Genomic DNA, 24178 nt, shown 5'->3' on the forward strand with positions numbered 1-24178 from the left:
TCGTACTTTCTATCTATTGTATTCAGCTCTCGTCCCTATCTATTCACCATGTTAAATTTTTCCAATACACTACACACCACACAATTCAATAGCACGCAATTCCACATCGTACAATTCCAATTCAAACCACATAACTCCACTACAAACAACATACATCCACTCCACACAAACGACACGAGTAAAAAGCCTATATCACTACAAAGCCAATGGCTCTAACTTTCACAAATGCGAGACTGGTTGCATTGCAACTGCTTGTTTTCTTTGCATTCTGCTACTTGTAGTTTGTTCTCCCACCAGAAACGCAAAACTACAAGTCCCAAAAAGCAATAAAAACGTGTGTGGTGTGAGCTACTCGCCCTGGCATGGGACAGATTGAAATATCTTTTCCACCCGACTAGATCTCACCAGGCTACACTCACCTTGGCATCGTCACACACAGCCAGGCACAGACTGGCACAGGCTAGGCAGACTGCCAGTGCTGCCAGCGCCAGCCGCATCCTGAGGGCCTGCCACCACCCTCACTGTCCGCGGGCTCCATGTCCGGCACCCCGTGTCCGGTGGAGCTCTAAGGTCCGCATCCTGTTAGGAGAGATGCAGATTAGATGTCCCGAGGCTCCTAATCTGTGGGGGGCGGAGGTCTCACAAAGCACGGATTCCAGAGCTCTGAAGAGGGCATCTCGGCGCATCCAATCTCTCGGGCAGGTCTTCGCACGTTCCCATGTCCCCGCGCTCATGAATTACAAGAAAGATCAAGGTTCCTTTGGAAGAATATGGAGGGGGCGGCAGGGGCTTCTTTCCTTTGGTGTTACGCGAGGTTCAACGTGAACATCCCTTCCACGGAGGAGGCCAGGAGACAGCCCGGTTCATATGCGCCGTTGCTGTTGCGGAGAGCGTTACTGAGTAGTTCCGTGAGTGCTGATGTATTCGGCCCAAGCTTTAAAGTTTACTGCTAAAAGTCACACGTGAAGACACAAAAGTAAACTAAACAGAAAGCAAAGCCTCCAGGACCGCCGCACTGAGCATGCGCAGAACATGCTTTAGAGAACAAGCACAAGCGTCTATCAAAATTCTCCTATAGTACTACGAACCTGAAAAAAATATCCGAAAACAAGCCGTAATCACAAAACGATAATGATTGGTTAAATATGTCAATAGAGAAACACGAGCCGGTGCAAAAACAGGTCAACAGTGCTTTAGAAGCGCACGGGTCCACATGATGTCGAGACAGCCTTAATGAACAAATAGTTGCTCAAAAGCATGGAGCCATGGCGATAAACGTGTTGGAGTTATGAGGGCAGGATCTTGAGCTAAAAGTAAATACCACACACGCAGACCAACAACCTTAAAGAGAAATTGTACATTTCTTTACAGTCAGTTTTACAGAAACAGTGTACGGTCTGTGAATCTTCATGTAGAGTAAGCGTGTTTAGTGTTCCAGAAACAGTTTACTAGTACCCCAGTACTGTACATTTTTTCTCTCGTATATTTTAAGTTTTGGGGAGAATGTACAACAACTACATATATCAATATATGCATTTATAAATGTTGGATTAGAACATTTAGAGGTTACTACCTGTGTGTCCCACCATGCAGAGTGTTAGTGCTCCTCCCCCTTTCCTGCCATCACCGGGTGACCCACCCATTCCATGGAGAAATTGTTACAGAGCTTTCACAAAATATTTAGGAGCCATTGGGGGAACCAGGTATTGCCAGAACGTAAAATGTTTTTGTTGGAGCATAATCTGGGTTTTGAGGGACAGTCTGTTTATGAGCATTTACCACCTATTTAATCACAAGAGGATGAGTTTTTTTTTTGATGAGTATCAGTTGGCTGTGAAGATATTCGAAACACAATTTGATGTACAATCCGAGTTTGCCTGAGACTATCGATGTGGTGAAAAGCATTGAGGGAACATGCAAGTCTTGTAAAGAATTGACATGTAGGGAGCCAAGTGGTGTGTCAGTAGTGAACAAAGGTGGCAGTGAGAAACAAAATGCCCACTTTAAGAGAACCACAAAGAGGAAAGAAACTATAAGGGGATTCTTTAGTAAAAAAAAAAAACATTTGTTCCAGGTGTGGGTTTTCTAATCAGGGTCCCAATGGAAGACCATGCCCAGAGAGGAATGTTAAGTGCAGAACTTGTGGTAAAATGGGGCATTTTGCTAAAGTTTGTCAGTCAACCAAGGATAAGGTCAATGAAGTACCGACGGCGAGTTGTGTAACAGTTTAGAGGAAGAACAGGTCATGGGGAAAGATTTGGTGTTGGTTGTCCAAAGTGGTGAATCCAAGTATGTTGATCCATATGAAGAGATTATTTTTGACGGTAAGGTGTTGAGATTATTGATTGATTCTGGTGCCAGTATGGTGATGGTGAATGATGAATTGTTCCAGGAGGTATGGGGTGACAGGAAGCTATCACCACCTGACAGGAATCCTGTAACATATGATGGGAGGAAGATTGAACTATCTGGGTATTTTGAAAGTCATTTAAGGTTTAAAACCAGAACTATCTTTGGTAAGGTGTATGTTGACGAAAAAGGCTTGAACATTCTCAGTGGCGGCTCCTCGAGGGAGTCCTGCAGGGTGGTGTGGCGTGGCGGGGGAGGGGCAAGATAGTTAGTAGTAAACTCCGGAATGCGGCCAAACAGAGTTGTGTATATAAATAAATAAATAAAACAAATTACATTGCGCGAGCTGCAACATCAAATCGGCGTTGCAGCGCACAATGTAATTAGTTTTATTTATTTATTTATATACACAACTCCGTTTGGCTGCATTCCGGAGTTTATTACCCCTCACCCTGTCTCTCCCCCGCCCCACAGCACTCCCTCGAGGAGCCGCCACTGCACATTCTTGGAAGATCTCATCAGGTTTTGTTCAGCATGACACTGAAGCCTGGGAGGAAAGTTCAGATTTCCTTGGTCACGGATGGGGCCACAAACTGATAAAGTTCATGATGAAGTTGGTTCCAAGATGTAGTGCACTGGTTTATTTGGAACAGTTTTCAGTGATAAGTTGGGAAGGATTGAGGGATGTAAGCATAAGATCAAGGTGCAAAGTGATGTTACCCCTGTCAAGCATAAATTAAGGAATTTACTGTTTGGTGTTTGTGATGAATTGGCAGATATACTCCAAAAAATGCCTGAAGATGGTGCGATTGAGCCGATTGAATCATCCTTGTGGTTATCTCCTTTGGTGATAGCAAGGAAAAAAATGGTCAATTGAGAGTTTGCATAGACGTCAGGAGTTTTAACAAGGCAATTTGGATAGAATCCCACCCTTTACCCCGAATTGATGACATCATTAGTACTTTTGCAGGCTCTAAAGTAGTGCCTTGATCGACCTAGCATCCGCTTACCATCAGGTTGAACTTGATGAGCCATCTCGACACCAAACAGCCGTTGTGTCGCCTGTCGGAACATTTCAGTTCAGGAGGATGCCCTTCAGCTTGACATCTGCTGCGTCCATTTTTCAATGTGTGCTAGAGAATGTGTTGAAGAGGATCAAAGGGGTTGTGACATTCCAGGACAATATACTGGTGGCTGGTAAAGAAGTGGGCAGTCATGACAAACATATGCATGCAGTGTTGAAGAGTTTGCAAAAGTTTGGAATTGTAGCTAATCTTTAAAAATGTGAATTTTCCAGAAAGAATATTGAATATTTGAGACACATTATTTCTGAAAAAGGAGTGGAACCTAGGCCTGGGTCAGTTGAAGCTATTACAAAAGCACCTATGCACAAAAGCAATGAACATGTTGCGTCTTTCCTAGGGCTTTGCGAGTTTTATGCGAAATTTACCAAAACTTTGCTGCAAAAACAGTTCATTTGAGGGAACATTTAAAGAAGAATAAACTTTTGAGTGGAGAGAATTGTGCCAAGACAAATTTCAAGCACTCAAAAATGACATTGTTGGGGGGCGTGGCTAAGCCAGCGAGCATGGCGGCCGTGTAGAGCTTCTGCTCCGGCCAGCCTAGAAAAATCCTGTGACATATATCCTGCCCTGGGCATTGGAAGTGGGTTCCTGCCATAGCAGCTGGTTGCGGACACGCTGGGCTACGCTCGGTAGCAGTTTCTACCCTGTGGGGGCCTGGGTGACGGCGTTGCGGCCCGGCGACAAGACGGGTCCCGAGAAGGTCCGGCGAGGCCTAGGCAGCCGGGGCCTGGATTTTGGGGCTGCTAGATCCGGACATTCCTGCGGGCGCCGGGGATGAATGGAGTGAGGCGCCCGCTCCGGTGCCTGAGTGGAGATCTCTTGCGGAGGGGATCGTGGAGGGGCCCCGGTGCAGGCTTTCTACCTGAGCGGCGCAGCTGATGCGGAGGGGCCCGGCAAGGCCTGCACCACCGGGACCTCGATTTTAGAGCTGCCCGGGCGGAGCGAACCAGACGACCCTGCTGTGACGGGCTGTGGCGCCGGCTCTCTCTGGGGGGTCCGGGTGACCGTCGACCCCCTTGCGCCGCATTATCCCATCGCCCTTGGCTGCTGCAATGGCGCGTTGCTGAAGGCACTGTAGGGGGTGCCGGGAGCGGCCGTGGCGAGAGAGGGACGTCGCATTGAGACCTCGAGCCCCAGTAGATGTGGAGACTGGGCCGGTCAGCAGCTGCGGAAGGCAAAGGATATTAGGCTGCAGTGGAAGTCAGGGATCGGTGGATCCGGCCTGAGCAGCGTGCAGGGAACCCCCCCTGGTGGCATGGGCGGGCCCCGGAGGACCGAGAGGTGGGCTGCCGGTGCTGCTGTGGTGTGGGGAGTGTGTTCGGGGGCTATATCGGGCCCCAGTAGGGAGGACGGGTGATACTGGGAGAAAATCACTGCTACTGCTGTGGAAATCTTTGAGGTGCTGCTGAGTGGACTGTACCCGTGTGGGACGTTGGGGCCCGACGCTTTGACGGTGGGTCCCCTGGAGCAGTGTGGACGCCGCCAAGCGTATTCTGACTAGTGGTGAACCCCAACGCGGCGCCGACGGGCCTGGCTGGCCGGAAGGAGCAGTGCGGCCTGACGAACCCCAAGGGGTGGCAGTGAGTGTGGAATTGTCTCGGGGGTCAGGTCGGGCCCCGGCGGGGATATCGGGCGGCGCTTGAGCTGTCGGAGCTGCTCCTGTTTGACTGTTGGCCTCGAGAATTGTGGTGGGCCCCGGATGGACGCCCAGTATCTCAGAGACAGCGTTGGTCCATAGGCGGTGGCTGGTGGAGTGGGTCTGTGGCGGTAGCTTGCCGCTCGCGCCTGTGGTGCCCATGCCTGGTTCCTGGGAGAGCTAGGTGGGCTCTCCTGTCTGTGGGGTCCCCGCGGCCGGGGCGGCCCGCGGCGCTATGACGCAAGGAGGTGCTGGAGGGGGCCAGAACAAGCAGGGCCCGATGGACAAGTTTACCGGGGCGGCGGGCCCCAGGGGCTCCCAGGCGCAGCCACCGGATAACGCGGCGCTTCTGGCTGCAATCACGCAGTCGAGGGACATGTTAGACGCCAAAATAGGCGCCGTCGGGGCAGATGTTACCCTTCTTAGGCAGGACCTTCGGAACGCTGTAGAGCGCATCACTGGTGCCGAGACCCGGATATCGGAGGTGGAAGACGATGTCGCCCTCCTTAAGAAAAAAGTTGCGGCCATGGAGAAGATCCAAAAAGGCCTAGCCATGAGGGTGGAGGACGTGGAAGGGCGGGCTCGGAGGAACAACCTCCGCTTTCTTGGCTTCCCGGAAGGTTGCGAGGGAGACAACACGGAGAGCTTCCTGGCTTGTTGGCTGGAGGGTTGGATCCCGGCTGACACGTTGTCACGTTGCTTTGTTGTGGAGAGGGCCCATCGGGCGCTTATGCCGAAACCCCCGGTTGGAGCACGCCCTCGGCCGATCATCGCTAAATTCTTGAACTATAGTTATCGGGACGTCATCCTGCGGCAGGCGAGATTGAAGGGTGCGCTCACACACGACAACTCCAACATCCTTATCTTCCCTGACTATACGAAGATGGTGCAGCAGCAACGGCAATCGTTCCTCGCAGCCAAGGCCCGTCTTCGTGGTCTTAAACTCCAGTATGCCTTGCTCTATCCGGCGAGGCTGCGAGTGATCTTCCAATCCAAGACTCTGTTCCTTGATACCCCTCTGTAGGTCTTTCAATGGACCGATTAAACTGTCAAGACAAAGCTAAACGCAGCCAGAGATGGCGAATCGGACTCCTCCTCAGGTGGCATTGCCCAGGGGGGCCTCAGGAGTCAGCGACGGCGCCGCAGAAGATCGCACTCGAGCGGGGGTTCGCGCTCTGCCTCGGCTTCCCGCCAGGACGACCCTACACAGGAGCAACAACCTGATGCCCCTTGATCGCAGTGGACCCTATGTTAAGTTTGTGGGGTGAAATGTGTTAATGCCCAGGTGCACCGAGGAGTTGGGCTGGGTCCTTGCCCCACTAGTTAGGGTGGGAGGGAGTGAGAGCCTGTTTTAGATGGGCGATCGGTGGGGGATTCCTTGGAGGACGTGGCCCTGGTCTTCCCGTTGGAGATCGGGCCATGGTCCGGCCGCGACAGGTGCTTCCATGTTTGGGAGGTATGGGGAGGGGGGTGGGGGCGGGTTGGGAGGGGGTGGGGGGGAGTTTGGAGTTGGGGCTGGGGGTCAGAGGGGTTTGTTTGCACTGTCATTGCTGCTTGCTGCTAGTCTTCGAATGCACAGTCTATGTAGGGGTGTCGGGTTCATGTATATGGATGTCTTCCAATGTCTAATGCTGAAGAGGATGGGAGGTTGACCCTGGGTGCGATGCGCATATTGAGCTGGAATGTACGGGGGATGCTGGATAAGGTGAAGAGGGGGGCGGTCTTTAAGTATGTCAAAAGAGCTGGGGCAGATATCCTGTTCCTACAGGAGACTCACCTGCTAGGCGCTAACACTTTGTGCTTTCAACGCACTGGCTACATGCACGCATACCACTCTGGGTTCACTAGGGGCTCCAGGGGGGTGGCGGTCCTTGTCCATCGTAGGCTTCCCTTTATCCATAAGCGCACATGGTCTGACATGCAGGGCAGGTACATCTTGGTGCAGGGTGAGATTGGGGGTGACACCGTCATTCTTGGTAGTGTTTATGCTCCGCCGCCGCTGCAGTGGTCACTGGTGGAGAAACTCCTGTCCCTCTGGGCGGATATGCCCGCTGCCCTGTCCATCGTGGGGGGAGATTGGAATGATGTGATAGATAGACTTAGTGTTAGGTGGCGGAGCGAGGCGGTGGTCCGAGGCCCCGAGGGGGAGGAGGGCCCCGCCACTGGATTGAAGGCGCTAGTCACAGGTCTTGATTGGGTGGATACCTGGAGGTACAAACACGGGAGTCAAAGGGAATTTACGTACTTCTCCACGGCGCGGGACTCCTTCTCTAGGCTGGATTATATCTTCGTCCCAAGGACCCTGGCCTATAGAGTGATGTCGGTGGAGATCCTGCCAAGGGCACTATCGGATCACTCGCCGGAGCTCCTTAAGTTGGACACAGGCCGGGCTAGGCAGCCGTTTCGGTGGCGCATGTCTTCCTGGCATCTGATGCAAGACACCTGCCGCGCGCATATCACTATTGAAATTGATAATTATTTGACGGTGAATGTCGGTACGGTGGACTCCCCGGCGACTGTCTGGGAGGCCTTGAAGCCCACGATAAGGGGGGTGGATATTTCCTGGTGTGCGGCGGCCCTCCGGGAAAAGCGGAGTGACCTGGTGCGCCGTGAGGCGGAGCTGGAGGCCTTGGAGCGCAGGAGTCGGGACGAGGCTGGTGGTTTGACCAGACGACAGCTGGTATTGGCACAACAGCAATATGCGGCCGTGCTGCTGGACGAAGCTCGGCAGCCCTGGCTAGCCACACGTAGTCGGGTTTACCAATGGGGCGATAAGTCCTACAAGATGTTACACCGGCTGTGTCAGGGGATCATGCATGCGCAGCCGCTGCCCCGTTTACTGGGCCCTGGAGGCGTGCCTCTCCTAGAACCCGCGGAGCTCGCTGAGAGTTTCGCGGACTATTATGAAGGGCTGTACGCACCCAGGGAGTGCCTGGAGGCTGAAGTAGTTCAGCGCTTCATAGATGACCTTCCACCGAGGGCAGTTACGGATGAGGTGCGGGACCTCCTGGACCGCCCATTGACGGACGGATTGGCGACGGCGCTGGGCGAGTTGAACCCGGGCAAGGCCCCTGGTCCGAACGGGTTCCCAGTGAATTCTTCAGACGTTTCGTGACTAAATTGGGTCCCTATTATCGACCTGTGGTGGAGGAGGCCTGCGAGGGGGGGACGCTTCCCCCGGATTGGTGACATGCAGAGGTGGTGGTCTTCCTAAAACCTGGGAGGCCCCCGGAGGATCACGCGTCTTACCGCCCGATATCCCTAATTAATGTCATGGCAAAGATCCTGGCCAAAGCCCTAGCCAATCGACTTAAGCCGCACATAACAGATTAGGTCCACCCAGACCAGGCCGGCTTTATGCCGCAGCGGGCTACCCGGCATAATATCAGGAGGGCCCAGGTCGCGATATCAGCCTCGGGACGATTGGGGGTGCAAGCGGCGCTGTTTCTGGCCGACATGGACAGGGCATTTGACTCCCTAAGCTGGACCTATTTATTTGCCTTGTTGGGACGCCCGCGCTTTTTGGCATATATCAGGCTGCTTTACACCGATCTCACGGCCGCGGTACGCGTGGGGGGATGGGTGTCTCGCCTGTTCCAGGTCCAGCGGGGGAAGCGGCAGGGGTGACCCCTCTCCCCGTACCAGTTTGCGCTCGCCATGGAGCCTCTGGCGGCGTGGGTGCGCATAGATGCCCAGCTTAAAGGATTCCAGTGGCCGGTGGGCCGCGCGGATCGAATTGCGCTCTACGCGGATGACGTGTTATTTTTTCTCACTGATCTTGACCGCTCTGGGCCACTGCTGCTGCGCATATTGCAGATTTTTGGTGAAGCGTCCGGCTTATTCATGAATCCGAACAAATCCACGCTGTGGACGTTGGGAGGTCCGCAGGCGGTGGGGGACTGGGCATCCGGCCTACAGCTGGCCGCGGAAGGGGTGAAATACCTCAGTGTAACCTTACTCCTGTGTGGGACCGCACGCGTGAGGACTTGAAAGTATGGTCCAAGAAGCCTCTGTCTATTATGGGACGGTCTGCCATATTTAAAATGGTAGCACTCCTGCTCCTACTATATCAACTGCAGAACCATCCACATGCGGTTCCGCCTCGATGGTTTCAATGACTTAACTCGGCGCTGAGTGGCTTCCTGTGGGAGGGGGGCGTGGCGCGAGTGGCCCTGCGCACGTGCTTCCTATCCACATATACAGGGGTGCTGGCTACGTCGGATGTGCTGTCATATTTTCAGGCTTCACACCTGATGATACTTAACGAGTGGCGGTACACCGATAGAAGCGATCCGGCCTACGCGGTCGAAAGGGCCCTAATGGGAACCGCGTCCTTACATACACTCTTATTCTCGGCGCCGCTGAGACGGTCTCTTCCCCCTGCCACCCAGGTGGTTTTTCAGGTGTGGAGGCAGGCCCTGCGCCGTATGGGCTGGTGGAACAAGCTCACCCAGGAAACCCCGTTGTGGAACAATGGTAGGCTGCCTCAGATGTGCACATTGGTGGGTTTCCGGGGATGGGATGGGATGCGATTGGCATCTCTACCTTGGGGGATGTTATGTCAGGCTGTGTCCTCAAGACATTTGAGACTCTGCGGAAGGAATTTGCCATGCCCCAGACACAGTTTTACAGGTATCTTCAGTTTTGCCACGCATTACTGCCGTATGTGGCGGGTCTAGAGCAACTCCCTGAGTTTAGCCCGCTTGAAGCCAAATTATTTATGGGTGAGTTGCCAGACAAGAAGCTGTCCCGCATTTACCAGACGCTTTTGCGACATTGCTCCCCGGATCTGCAGCGCCTTAGGACCTCATGGGAACAGGATGTAGGTGAATTGGAGGAGGAAGACTGGGTGGAGGCCTTAGAGGGTCCCCGGGGGGCGGCCATATCCACGCGCCTGTGACTCATCCAGTTCCGATACCTGCACCGCACCTACTACACCCGACAGCGACTGTGGAGGGCGGGCATGGTGAGGTCCCCTGATTGTTTGCGCTGCGGGATGGGTACCCTGATACATACAGTGTTGGAATGTGGGGCGCTGCAGAGATTTTGGAACGGGGTTCTTAGATGCCTGGAGGAGGTTCTGGCCTGGGAGATCCCTCGAGACCCTAAATTAGTATTGCTTCATGTTATGGCTGGGGTGGGGGGTAATAGGCACAAGCGGCACCTACTGTTACTGGGATTAACGCTGGCAAAACAAGACATCGCGAGAGCATGGAAGGCGCCCCGGGCTCCACCGCTGGCGGCCTGGAAGAACGGGCTGGACTTTTGTATGGGGCTTGAACTACCAGTCTATGTGGCTAGGGGCTGCCCTCGGAAACACTTTAAGATCTGGAAACGATGGGCGGATTACAGGGGTCTGGAGTTGGACCCTCCACCGGAGGAGGCGGCCCTTCCAACTCTGTGAAAGATTGAACTTTACGACATCATGAACAGTAACTGTGTGTACATAGCGTATATTGTTTATCACCTATAGGTGCTGAACCAAGCAGGCGGCAGTGCTCGGGGGGGTAGGAGGGTGGGGGGGCGGGTTTTGTTGATGGGTGGGGTCTGTTGTGTACTTTCCTTATTCTCTTATCATTTTACTGTAAATCACTGAGGTAGCTATGAGGACGATGATGATGGCGATTGACTCTGGGTTACAGAGCTTTGCATACATATGTATCTTCAGTCAATAAAATGTGTTTTCAACAAAAAAAAAAATGACATTGTTTCCACAGGCGTTTTAGCACCATTTGACCCATTCAGAGAACGTATTATCACTGTAGATTGCAAGCAATGATGGTTTGGGTGCCACCATTGTCAACTCAAATGAACCTCTGAAATGACGGTGGAGTTTGCGTCCTGGTCTCTAACAGTAAACAAAAAGGTATTTTTGGTCATTGAAAAGGAATTGTTGGGTTGTTGTTGGGCTGTCAAATGCTTCAAATGTTTCATCTGGGGAAGAAAGTTTTCTCTCAGAACTGAACACAAACCCTTATTCAGCATTCTTGGGGAAACGGTCATCAAGGATCATACACCCAGTCTGGCCAGGTTAAGTTCAAAACTGTTACAATACAATTTCAATGTGGAATACATCATAGGTGAGAGGAACACCCAAGCGAACTATTTATTCCGTTCTCCTCTTAGTGTATCTGAGTATCCAGATGACGGGGAGGACGATGAGGAATGTTTAATTGCAAGTATTGATTTATGTCAAGACACCACTTTCACGGAACAGGAGTAGATTGATGAAGCAGTGAAGGATGAAGATCTGGAGAGTGTTAGGAAATACGTTATGGGTGGTTGGCCTGAAGAGAAAGCATTGCCTTATGGTTTGCAAGCTTATTTCAAAGTTGCTTATGAGCTTTCAATCGAGAAAAAAGGGATGCTGGTACGAGGGGACACGTTTCTACCCCCTGTTGGTTTGAGAGATAAGATCATTCTTTGTGGCTAAGAAGGACATTTGGGGCAGATGATCACCAAGAGAAAGATCAGAGACCTGGGCCTGGGATGCATGCTGCAATAATAGCAAGTGTACGCACAGGAGTCATGTGTGATTGCCAGTGATAAAGGTCTCAAAACTGAAGCTGTGCCTCTCCAACCTGTCTGTCTTCCTGAGAGTGTATGGTCTAAACTAGCAATTGATTTTGTAGGTCCTTTCATTACCCTGCCACAAAAGTTTAGGTTTGGCATTGTTGATGTAGATTATTACAGCAAATGGTGGGAACTTAAGTTTGCTGAGAAACCCAACATGTGTCATTAAGTTTTTGAAAAATTTGTTTTTAAGGGAGGGTTGTCCGAAGGAGATTATTTATGACAACGGAGTCCAATTTGTGTCAAGAGAAATTAAAGTTTTTTTAGGACAACAATGCCATTAAACACAAACGCATGGCTTAGTATCACCACCAGGCTAACTGACTTGTAGAACAAATGACCTGCACTCTTGTGGAGTGCATTCAGTGGGCCTTACAAAACAAGGTTGAGTTGTGCCAAGCTGTGGAGAATATGCTGTGGTCCCACCGGTCTTGTCCAAATGCTGTTTCTGGTTTGTCAGCTTTCTAAATCATGAGGGGCATCTGCCTGTGGCAGGATTATGTCCTACATGGTTGAGAGAGTGTCAAAAGAAAAATGATCTGATGGTAGGCGTGGATAAGATTATAAGACCTAAGGTTGAGAAGTTCCAAGCGAAAATGAAAAGCCAGGATGTTGCCTCGCACAGAGTCAATGCTAACAGTGTGAACATTTCGGTGGGTGATTGCATGCGCGTGAAAGATCCCACTCATGTCTACATTCAGGGCACCCGTTAGAGTGGAATTAGTCACTAGAAATGTTGTCCGCACAGAGGGGCATGAAGTTTGGAACAAGAGATGAACAATGACAATCCATACTCTAAACGCAAGGATAATGCGGGACCCTCATGTGATAAGTCTGACGCAGGGGGCTCAAGTCTGAAAAAAGGAGAAAAAATTCCTACAGGGGTTACTCAATCTTCCAAACAAAGGAGTAGTCGATGCATGATCACTAGACCCATCAGGTTTCGTGATTTGTCATTTGTTTCCCTGCATGTATTCCATGGTAGAATATTGTCAATGCTCCTTTTGTCAGAATTAAGTTGTATTATTTAGCTTGTTTGACTTTGTTTCCTTTTTTCCTGTTTTTTGAATTTTGATTTACTTATTTGCTATTGATTGTGCTATTTGTAAGGTTTGGAGATATTGTGGTAATGTCTCTGCCAACACATTCCACATTCCAGAACCGTATGCCTAGAATGTGGAATGTTGTGTGGGAGGTTGGTGGTGGATAGTTCCATTATTGTCAGGTGCTGTGAGACTGCAGACACTGTGGCCAATAAATATCTATACTCGAACGAGGTACAACTCCAGGTTCATCATTGAGGCAGAGTCACCACACTTTCACTGTACTCAAGCACTCTCTCTCTCATTACCTAGCTTTGGGTAACCCTATTCACTCAAAACCGTTTACCTTCTACTGTCATGAGAAAGGTGGGTTCTCCTTCAGGTACAAGGCCCTTGACCCCATAGCACTGGATTACCACCGTGCCTACTTGTGGTGGCAGCAGCTACCATCATGATGGAGCTCTCTGATACCATAGTCCTGTGGTCTACCGTCACTATAGTAGTGTCATTTTTACTGACCTCCAAAACCCAACATTTATCTAGTGCTGACTCACCCAATATGAGACCCTATTGTTATCTGTAGGTCACATTACTTTAAGTAGGTTTCCGTTACTGAACCCTGCGTCTCTCTTACGTAGCCTCCAGGAAGATGAGACGCATGACTGCCTCGCCGTCACAGCCCACTTGGTGTTGCCTCATAGCAATCTTAAAGACATTCCATTGCCCAATCTGGATGTGTTCCTTTATGTGATGGCTCTTGTTTACACAATGGCTGTGGTTTTCTATTAGGTGGTTATGGAGTATGATCCCAGCATGAGGTCATAGAGAGTAACTACTTGCCCACTGTCCACTCTCTCAGGGGGCTGAACTTCATGCTCTCCCCAGAACTTGTATTTTGGCCAAAGGTATATCGCCAATATCTATCTACACTGATTCTCGTTATGCCTTCGGAGCTGTACATGACTAAGGGTTGCAGTGGGAGCAACAGGGTTTTGTCACTTCTAGCAGGACTGAATCAGAAATGGCCCCTATGTAGCCACCCTGTTAGATGCGTTTCAACTCCCCTATAAAACTACTGCCATAAGTGTGCAGCCCACCAAACTGCCCATGATGAAGTTACTCGTAGAAATGCTCTGGCTGATTTCATTCCCCCGGCTACTTCGATGATTCCTTTGTGCCCCCACTCTGAATCTCCAATGGCAACCTGGCAAGAAGTTACTAAGCTACAACATAACACATCAGAAGGGGAGAAACAGCTGTGGAGGCCGAAGGGATGTAGGTTACATTTGGAGCAGATGTGGCGTACACATTGTTGCAAGGGTCGCCGAGGCCCTCTGTGGACTTATGGCGCGCGCAGGGGTTGGCGCAGCGCAAGCAGTGAAGGAGGCCACACACGGGATGCAGGTCCGAAAGTCTCGCCCCAAGCGGGTGCTTCCTTTTATTCAGCCCTGCAGGCCACGCCAGGCCTGTGGATGTGATGCGGCGATCGGGTCACGACTAGACCGCTAACTATCACATCCCTATCCAACTCACTCTTTGAAAACAAAACAGTTCAAGCAGTTCAAACAGTTCAACCAGTTCAAATTCCAGACACACAGGTTTTGGGTACTTGCGTGGATCCCCCAGATGCGATGACCGGGTGTACTCAGCAGGCAAGTCCCGCAGGTGCTGGCTCGGACAAGGGTTCGGTCTCAGGCTGTATCCCCGGGGGCAGCCACGCAGCCGCGTGCTGCCAGGGGCTATGCCATCTGGACTCAGACCGGACAGTGGCAGGGTGTTGTTCTCCTGAGTCTCGCGGTCTCCGCCGCTTCTCGAACTTTCATTGGGGTCTCCAGTGCTTGGGTAGCTGTGCCATCTGGTTGATCATCGGAGGGTCTTGCGGGGTGTACAGCTGGGACTTCCTTGAACCGTGAAATATTTCTGGACAGTTCTTCTCCTCCTCTCTGTGCGGTTACCATGGTTCCGTGGTTTGCAGTGACTGTCCATGCCCCTGGCTCGTAGTTTGTTCTGAACGTCCCTCCCGGACGACAGTCCCTTAGGAGGACGGTGGCCCCTGTGCGGAGCGTTCTTGGTGTTGCACGGCAGCAGAGGCTCACTTGTTGGTTTCGGCGAGCTCTCCGAATTGCACACCCTCTGCCTCAAGAGGGGGTGGTGACCACCCCGGGCAGGTGGGGAGCAGATCTCTTCTCGGGCCTTGGAGCATCAGTGCCCACGGGCTCTGCTGAGTGGTGCAGTGGGGGTGCTCCGGTACTCTCTCAGGAATTCGTGAAGTCTCTTTTCCGGATCCACCTGTTCAACCACTGCTATACGTAACATCTTGTTCAGTGTACGCATGAAGTGTTCGACATCGCCATTGGCTTGTGGCCACTGAGGGGTGACTCGTCGGTGATGGATTCTTCGCTGTCTTAGGAAGGTGGCAAACTCGGCACCTTGAAACGGTGGCCCATTGTCACTGCGTATCTCTTGAGGAAACACAAACATAGCAAACACCTTTTCCAGGATGGGGCTCACATGGTTCAAAGCAGTGGATGCTACCAGCTCCACTATGTGGTACTTCGAGAATGCATCCACGATTACTAGCGTGTGCTTCCCTCCAGGAAAACTCCCGAAGTCTATGCTCACCTTGAACCAAGGGACGGTGCACGCTTCTTCGGTGATCACTGGGATCGGTCTCTCCGGGGCACTGGTCAGTTGGCATGGCAGGCAGCAACGGACATATTCCTCAACCATCTGCTCCAGTTCTAGGAACCACACCTTTTCCCTCATTCGTGCCTTCATTTTGGTTACTCCTTGATGCCCTCCGTGGGCTAACTGGGTCGCCCTGTGTTTTAGGGCTTGCGGTATCACTATCCTGGACCACCTTAACAGGACTCCGTCACCTGTGGCACTGAGTTTGTTTCGTATCCACCACATCTTCGTGAAGTTTCCGTAGTCTTCTGGGCTCCGCGAATTGTCTTGATGAAGGTAATTCGTCCATGACCCTTCTTGGACGGCTCGGAGTGTTCTGGCATATACGGCATCGGTGGTGGCCGCCTCTTTGACGATGTCCAGGGTCATACTCTGGGGGCATGCCGCAATGTATACCATGTGGACGACATAGTGTTCTGCATCTTCTGTGTCCTCTTGTGCATCTGGCAGAACGGGGTGTCTCAATAAGAAATCTGCAGTGTTTTTGGCTCCCGGCCGGTATACCACTTCCATTTCGTACGGTTGCAGCTGGACTGCCCATCGCTCTATACGCGGAGGGGGGTGAGGCGCAGTCCCTTTAAAGAGAGGAACAAGGGGCTGGTGGTCGGTGACCACGGTGAACGGTTGTCCTTTTAGGTATAGATGAAAATGGCTGCAGGCCCATTTGATAGCCAATGCCTCTCGCTCGATTTGAGTGTAACTTGTTTCTGTGGGTGTTAGTGACTTGCTGGTGAATGCGAGGGCTGCCCAGTGGCCAGGTTCATGTTCTTGGGTTAGCAATGCTCTGAGTCCGACTGGGTTTGCATCAACAAGTACTTCCGGTCTCTTCGCTGGTTCGAAGTATGCTAACGTAGCTTCTCCTAGAAGGGCGTCTTTTATGCCTTGAAATGCCGCTTTTTCTCTCTGTCCCCATTGCCACGCGGTGTCCGCTCTTGTGAGGGCCCTCAGGGGTTCTGCTTGGGTGGCTAGTCATGGGATAAACCTCCCGCAGTACGTGGCCATGCCTAGAAAACAACGTACTTCCGTTGGTGTTGGTGGTGCGGTGGCGTCCTTGATTGCCTGCGACTTTCTCGGGTCCACTTGGATGCCTTCTTGGTTAAACACATACCCGAAGAACTCAAGGGATGGCTGGAAGAACTGATATTTGTCCTTATGCAGGGTCGCTCCATGCTCACTGAGGTGTTTTAGTGTGTTCCGGAGGTGCTTGTGGTGGTCCGCAGCCGTCACAGAGTGGATCAGAATATCGTCGCTGACGTTTAGCACCCCAGGTAGACCTGACAGCATCTCACGGATCGTATTTTGGAATACTTCAGCCGCTGAGGATATTCCAAAATTTAGCCTTTTGTATCTCCGTAGACCTAGATGGGTACTGAAGGTGGTGATGTAACGGCTTTCTTCTGATAGAGGGAGTTAGTAATACCCTGCATTTAAGTTGATTTTTGAAAATGTCTTGGACCCATTAACATTGGCGATGATGTCATCCATCCTCGGCGTGATGTGGCATTCCCTTCAGATGGCTTTATTTGGTAATCTCATGTTGATGCAGAAGCATATGGTTCCTGGTTGCTTTGGTTTTTCCACGATGACCATCGGGGACACCCAGGGTCTAGGCCCAGACACTTTTTCAATGACGCCTTGCTTTTCCAGGGTCTCTAGCTCTTTTTCTGCCAGGGGCCGGAGGTGGAATGGGACTCTTCTGTGTCGCACTGCGACTGGGGCGACTGTTTTGTCCATGTGTAATTTGATGGGGTCGCATTTGATGCGCCCGAAACCCTGGAACAGTTTGGGGAATTGGCTGAGTAGCTCCTCTACCTGGTAAGTCTGGATTCTTCTTGCGAAAGAAATGAGTCTAAGGTCTTCGGCTGTGGGCTGCTCAGTAAAGTGTCCGCTTCCCTGTCGATGACATGAATTGTTGCTGTTACTTTGAGGTCATCTGCCTTGATGAGGACTGAAATTTTTCCTTTTAGCGGGAGAGGTATGTCGGCCCGTAGGCGTAGATTCTGGTATTGGAAGGCAATACTGGAGGGCAAGGCCCTAGACGGCGATGTTGTTGGAGGCCCATGACATTTACAGTTGCTCCAGTGTCAATGACCGCCTTTATCTCCGTTCCCGCCACGCGGATCATGCACGTTGGCTGAGGCCTGCGCCGTCGCTTGTGCTCCCTCGCAAAGGAGATTAAGTACACCTCTTCGTCGTTGTCTTCTGAGGAGTCTTCAGCCGGCTCTTGGTATCTCCTGCCCTTTCTCTGCATGTCTTCGGGTGGCGTTGATTCTGTCACTGACAGCTGTCTTACTGCCCGCGTTGGGGGCCTTTGGTTTCGGAAGTCACGGCCTCTGGTGCGTCTTCGGCATACGGTGGCAAAGTGGTTGGGTATTCCGCAGTTGGTGCATGTCTTTCCTTGTGCGTGGCAGTCCTTCGTGGCATGTGGTTCGTGTCCACAGTATCCACACCTTGGCTTCGGTCTCCTGAATGAGTCCCCATTTTTCTTGGCTCGGAGAGCATCCGCTCGCTCCGTCTTGTAGTTGTTGGGCTGCCCCTGGGGCTTGATTAGTGCTTGGTCCATCTCGTTCGCTCTGGCTGCGGACAGATCATGTGATCTCGCCAGTATCAGCATGTCTTCGAGCGCGATCTTTGGTTTGCGTAGGATGAGGCCTCCCAACGTCTTGTCACGACATCCCTGAATGAGCTGCGCTCTGATCTCTTTTGGTTGGTCATCATCAGTGCACGTGCTGGCGAGTTTGCGAAGTCGGCATAGAATGTGTCCATGGATTCTCCCTCCCTCTGGCGGGCTTGGCGTAGTTTGAACCGTTTGAAATCAGGGTTCAGCTGTGGGTCAAAATGTGCATCTAACGCAGTCACTGCCGCATTATAGTCAGTTGCTGCTACTGTGTTGGGCAGGTGCTTGAATAGTTTGAAGTTTTCGTCTCCCGCGTAGTGCAGCAGCAGGGATCTCTTTACCGCTTCATCTGTCTCTCGGGTTGCGACGAAATAGTTATTGAGGAGTTCAATCCATATTTTCCATCGAGGAGATGCCGTCGCGGGGTCTTCCAGTTCACTGAATGGGGGTAGGACCCCTGAGGCCGTGTGTTGAAAGGGTGTGTGTGTCGGTGCTGCTGCCTGGTCATTGTCCCCCATGGCACCTGGTGGCAGAAAACACTGGGTATGCTGAGTCAGGTAGCGTGCCTTTAACTTGCAGGGTAAGCCCAGTAGAGGTAGTGGCGTGAGGTAGTGGTACAAAACAGCCCACCTAAATGTGTGGATGAGGGCTGGTTCTCTTGCTGCGCAGGTGTGTGCTTTCCTCTGCCTTCTGCAGTTGAGGTTATGTCTGCCCCTTAGGGTGCAGCTTCTGGGGTATATATATCTCTTAGCAGCTCCCCTATGGACCACACACGCTGCTGGGTTCTCTTGCTGCGCAGGTGTGTGCTTCTGGGGCATGAAGTATTTCTTAGCAGCTCCCCTGTGGACCACACACGCTGCTGGGGGCCTTCCTTGGGGGTGTGGCTTGACTGTGGCTGCAGGCTGGGTCAGCCTTCATGTGGGTTAGTGCGTGGGAGCGCACTGACCTCTCCTTTGAGGCCGCAGATGCGGCACGGCAGGGTGCCTTCCACCGGGCCAAGTGCTCCTGTTGTGCGCGACGTTGTGCGGCTCACGGCCGAGTGTTCTGGGTGCAGCCGCGGTGATGTGTGCGGCAGGTGGTGAGCGATTGTCTGGATCCCCCACTCATCGCCAGTGTTGCGAGGGTCGCCCAGGGCCTCTGTGGGCGTATGGCACGCGTGGGGGTTGGCGCAGAGCAAGCAGTAATGGAGGCCACACACGGGATGCAGGTCCAGAAGTCTCGCTGCCGAGTGGGCGCTTCCTTTTATTCAGCCCCGCAGGCCACGCCTGGCCTGCGGATGTGGTGCGGCGATCGGGTCACGACTAGACCGCTAACTATCACATCCATGACAGCTGCTTTGTAGGGCCTCCCCCTGACTCGGTATCGGCCAGAGGCAACGACGGACAGAGCGAGGTCTCACAGTTCCTGAGCCAGGTCCAGGAGAGGTGAGGTCTGTTCCCCGGGCACACTGGTTGTTTGACACACCAGGTGATACGGCGGAGTACTAACAGATGATGGAAAATTATATCCTTTTTGTTATTACTGTTTAGCAATTTCACTAATTTTGTATTATTTGTTGCACATTATGCATTACACGCAGTAGTATTTATAAGTCAGAACAGAGGCCCTGAAGAAAGCCTAGGGTCCTTTTCCCATTTAGGCTGAAACATGTTGGCCCCATGCAGGTATTTGGTTAAACTGCAAGGTACATATATTTTTGCACTGTTCTTGTTTTTAACAGGAAGAGGCCCTTTTCAATAAAAATTTTCTGTGGTTCTCTATCCTATTTTAAACTCACCACTTTATATATTTTGTTGCACTGCACTTGATCCCATCAGATCAGAGTCACATGGTCCTAAAGTGATTGTGGGTCGGAATCCCAATGTGATAAAGGGTACGATCAATGTCTCAATGATCTAGTGACACATGACCCTGAAAGGATAACCAAGTGATAATATTGATCATCACAAGACTTTGATGGGAATCCTAAAAGAGTTCCTTCTACAATCACTGGTGGTCCTTTGTTGGAATTCCACGTCCTATGTTATAACTAGTTAGTCTTGGCTTTATCTTGATGTATTAATACAAACATTAAGACAATTCACTAAGAGGTTCTCCAATACCCTCTTCTTTAGACCCCTAGGTTTGTATGTTGTATATGTAGTTTTTTGAGGGATATAACCTAGGCTGGTCTATAAACATCCCTCAGGCCCTCCATAAAAGTATTGTTGTTTATAGCTGCTTTGTAGCGCCAAGGATTCTACTCCCGGATCTTGCTCACATGCATCATGCAACGGCGCATGTCAGCAAGGAGGGAATGATTGCTGCTATGGTTCACCCCAAATTTCCCCACAATGGCACAGCAGTATTGTTACACCAATCAAGTGGATTTCATAAACATGCCTAAATGTCACAATTATGGATGTACTTGTTATTGTTTGTATGTTTTCAGGGCGAATAGAAGCTTCGTCTATATTAAATCTAATGCGAAGACAGTACAAAAAATACTGCTAAAAGACTTTATTCCTCTGTTTGACATTGTACTATCCATAAACAGTGATAATGGAACTCACTTCACTGCCCAAATAATACTTGACATTTGCAAGGCTCTCCAAATACAACAGAACATTCACTGTGCCTATGGCCCCCAGTCAGCTGGGAAGGTTAAGTGAAATAATGAGGTGCTTGAAAATAAACTTTCAAAGATATGTACATAGACTGGCATCAAATGGCCTAATGCATTGCTCATTGTTCTTATGAACATGCGAGCTACTGAAAATAGAAAAACAAGCCTTAGCCACATGAGGTCCTCATGGGCAGACCGATGAGACGCCCTGTCTCACTACCAGTACCCCTATCTATATTAGATATACATTTGGCTGATAACATTTTCTTGAATTATTGCTGTGCTTTAATAAGTTGTGTAAAGACCTTCGATTCACAGGTATCTATGGCTTTGCCCAAGGAACTCAGTCAACCATGTCATCAACTTCAGCCAGTAAATTGGGTGCACATAAAAGTGGACTAGTGAAAAACAGCTGTGCAGCTTTGGTGGAAAGGGCCCTTCATGATATTGCTCACAACCAATACATCAGTCAAGTGTTATGGACATACGTGATCAATTGTAAAAAGACTTGCTCTGGCTGAAAGGTAGAGAATATCTCATGGTGCAGGTGCTAGCAACCTCTTCCCTAAACAAGCATTTGCAATGCAATAGGTCTCGCATTAGGAAAGTTTGAGCTATTTGTATTGTAAATAACAATTTTTGTATTTATGTGTTGGTTTTGAAAATAGCGAAATTAATAGCTTTCTCATTTACAATGCCAATATTTTTAACTTTCGCAAATGGGACACCTATAGCATTTGTAATGAAATATGTGTTATATTTATGTGACTTAGATGTATTGATATTACAAATAACAATGGCTTTAATTTCTTTTAATAATTAATACTTAAATAAAAGTTATTGTAATTTATAATGGCAATAGCTTAAACTTTTGTAAATAACTTTTGTGAAGATTATGTTCAGTGTATTTCATTGTGATGAAAATTCAAGAACAGAAGTTAAATATTAACATCTTTTTGTGACATTTGTAAGAAAGCTTGAAACATTGAGAGAACATATTTGAACCAGTTATTGTTGAATGGTTGCACGGATGGATGCTGTGGTGGCGCTGAGTGATGTTGTGGTTGTGACGAGTGATGCTGTGGCAGTTAAGTGATGCTATGGTAGCGCATAGTGATGTTGTGGTGCCCCTGAGTGATGCGATAGATAGAGTGTAATTATGTGGCGTGTAACTATGTGGCACTGAGTGGTATTTGGAGTGTATGTTGCAATGAGTGCAGTGTAATTATGTGGTGTGTAATGATGTGGCACTGAGTGGTATTTAGAGTGTATGTTGCGTTGAGCGCAGTGTAAATATGTAGCATATACTTATGTAGCCCTGAGTGGTATTTGGAGTGTATGTTGCGTTGAACGCAGTGTAATTATGTAGCATATAATTATGTGGCACTGAGTGGTATGCACTGAGTGGTATTGTGTGGAGTGTATGTTGTATTCAGTATAGTGTAATTGTGTGGCGTGTAATTATGTGGCACTGAGTGGTATTGTTTGGAGTGTATTTTGCATTGAGTGCATTGTATTTATGTAGCATATAATTATGTGGCACTGAGTGGAATTGTGTGGAGTGTGTGCTGCATTCAGTGGAGTGTAATTATGTGGTGTGTAATTATGTGGCACTGAGTGGTATTTGAAGTGAATGTTGCATGGAGGGCAGTGTAATTATGTGTCGTGTAATTATGTGGCACTGAATGGTATTTGGAGTGTATGTTGCATTGAGTGCAGTGTAATTATGTGGCGTGTAATTATGTGGCACTGAGTGGTATTTGGAATGTATGTTGCGTTGAGCGCAGTGTAATCATGTTGCGTGTAATTATGTGGCACTGAGTGGTATTTGGACTGTATGTTGCGTTGAGCACAGTGTAAATATGTGGCATATAATTATGTGGCACTGAGTGATATTTGGAGTGTTTGTTGCATTGAGTGCAGTGTAATTATGTGGCACTGAGTGGTATTTGGAGTGTATGTTGCGTTGAGCGCAGTGTAATTTTGTAGCATATAATTATGTGGCACTGAGTGGTATTATGAGGAGTGTATGCTGTATTCAGTAGCGTGTAATTGTGTGGCTTGAGGGGTTGTGTGTGGGGTTTGTGTGTGTGTGTGGGTGTTGTGTGTGGGGTGTTTGTGTGTGTGGGGGGTTGTGTGTGTGGGGGGTTGTGTGTGTGCTTGTGTGTGTGTGGTTGTGTGTGTGTGGTAGTGTGTGGGTGTGTGTGTGGGGGTGGTGGTGTTGTGCGTGTATGGGGTTGTGTGTGTGAGGTTGTCTGTGTGTGGGGATGTGTGTGTGGGGTTGTGTGTGTGTGGGGTTGTGTGTGTGTGGGGGGGGTTGTGTGTGTGTGTGGGGTTGTAAGATTGTGTGTGTAACATGGATCCATACATGGATCTGCAATACTGAAATGGCTGATGGGTTCGAGTACTTTTTGAATTGGATGTGGATGTGTATGTGTGGGGTTGTGTGTGTGGGGTTCTGTGTGGGGTGTGTGTGTGTGGTCGTGTGTGTGGTTCTGTGTGTGTGGGGGGTCTTGTGTGTGGGGGGGTGGGGTGTGTGTTTGTGGGGGGGTGTTTGGGGGGGTTGTGTGTGTGTGTGGGGTTGTGTGTGTGGGGTTGTAAGATTGTCTGTAACATGGATCCGTACATGGATCTGCAATACTGAAACGGCTGATGGGTTGGAGTACTTTTGGAATTGGATTCAAGGCTATCTGCAGGTCCTTGTTCGTCCAAATATACATAAAACTTTTCAAAATGTATCCTCTTCATACCCAACTCAAGTACTTATGGACCCTGCCCCCGAAGCTACCTTCCCAGTCAGTTATATCTCAGCTCCAAAGATGAAGCAAGAAGGTTACTAGAGGCATGGACCCTCCTTTATCACAATGGGCGGACACCACTCCACTCTCAGTCCTGTCCAACTAACAGTAAACTGAATCCAGAGTAAATGATGGGGCAGCCACTCCGGCCACCAGCCAGCCTAGAAGCAAAGCTGTAAGACTCTAGTTCTCTAAATCAACCCGACATCCCACATATCCCTTGGCTAAAACTCATAGTAGTATTTGCCCTTTACATCAAAGCCCAACGCACATGCAACAATTTAGAAAAGAATTGTGGCTGTACATGGACATTTACTATTGTCAAACTAGTGTGAATGATAGCTGTGATATGATGCATAGGGGAGAAGAGTGGCAGCACATTGCAGTTTGTATCTATATGCAAGCAATCCCACTTCCAAATACACAGTTACAGTCTGAGTAAAGGAATATATACTCCCCCAAAATGCATCAAATGCTGTGTTCTAAGAAGATTACTGTGTGAACACTTCAAGCACATTTTACTACAGTTGTTGTTTCTCCTTATCTAAACTCGTTGATGCTCCAAACACAATCTTAGCAAGAAAGTCTGTCAAAATGTTAACTATTGTTTCTCCCAAGGCTTCAAAATACATATATATAAAATTGTAATCATCCAGTTAATACACACATTTAAATACTGTTAGTAGAGGGACTTGTCTTGCATCAAAAGAAGAAACAAGCATTTACAATGCAATGGTCTCGGCAATATTAAAGGTAGAGCTATTGGCATTGCTCGTGACTTTAT

The 24178-nt window shown here is 49.8% G+C and overlaps 1 protein-coding gene and 1 long non-coding RNA gene across 2 annotated transcripts in view; one reads left to right on the forward strand and one right to left on the reverse strand.

Annotated features, from left to right (window-relative positions):
* Window positions 1-1030, reverse strand: part of TP53I13 (tumor protein p53 inducible protein 13) — a 191795-nt gene extending 190765 nt beyond the window's left edge. The window contains exon 1 of the mRNA XM_078680054.1: window positions 420-1030. Coding sequence (XP_078536180.1) covers window positions 420-497 — 78 coding nt within the window. The 5' untranslated portion in view covers window positions 498-1030. The remainder of the gene's footprint in view (window positions 1-419) is intronic.
* Window positions 1-24178, forward strand: part of LOC144822468 (uncharacterized) — a 299543-nt gene that overhangs the window by 184844 nt on the left and 90521 nt on the right. The window lies entirely within an intron of this gene.

This window comes from Lissotriton helveticus, chromosome 3_1 (genome assembly GCF_964261635.1).
Source record: "Lissotriton helveticus chromosome 3_1, aLisHel1.1, whole genome shotgun sequence".
NCBI lineage: Eukaryota > Metazoa > Chordata > Amphibia > Caudata > Salamandridae > Lissotriton > Lissotriton helveticus.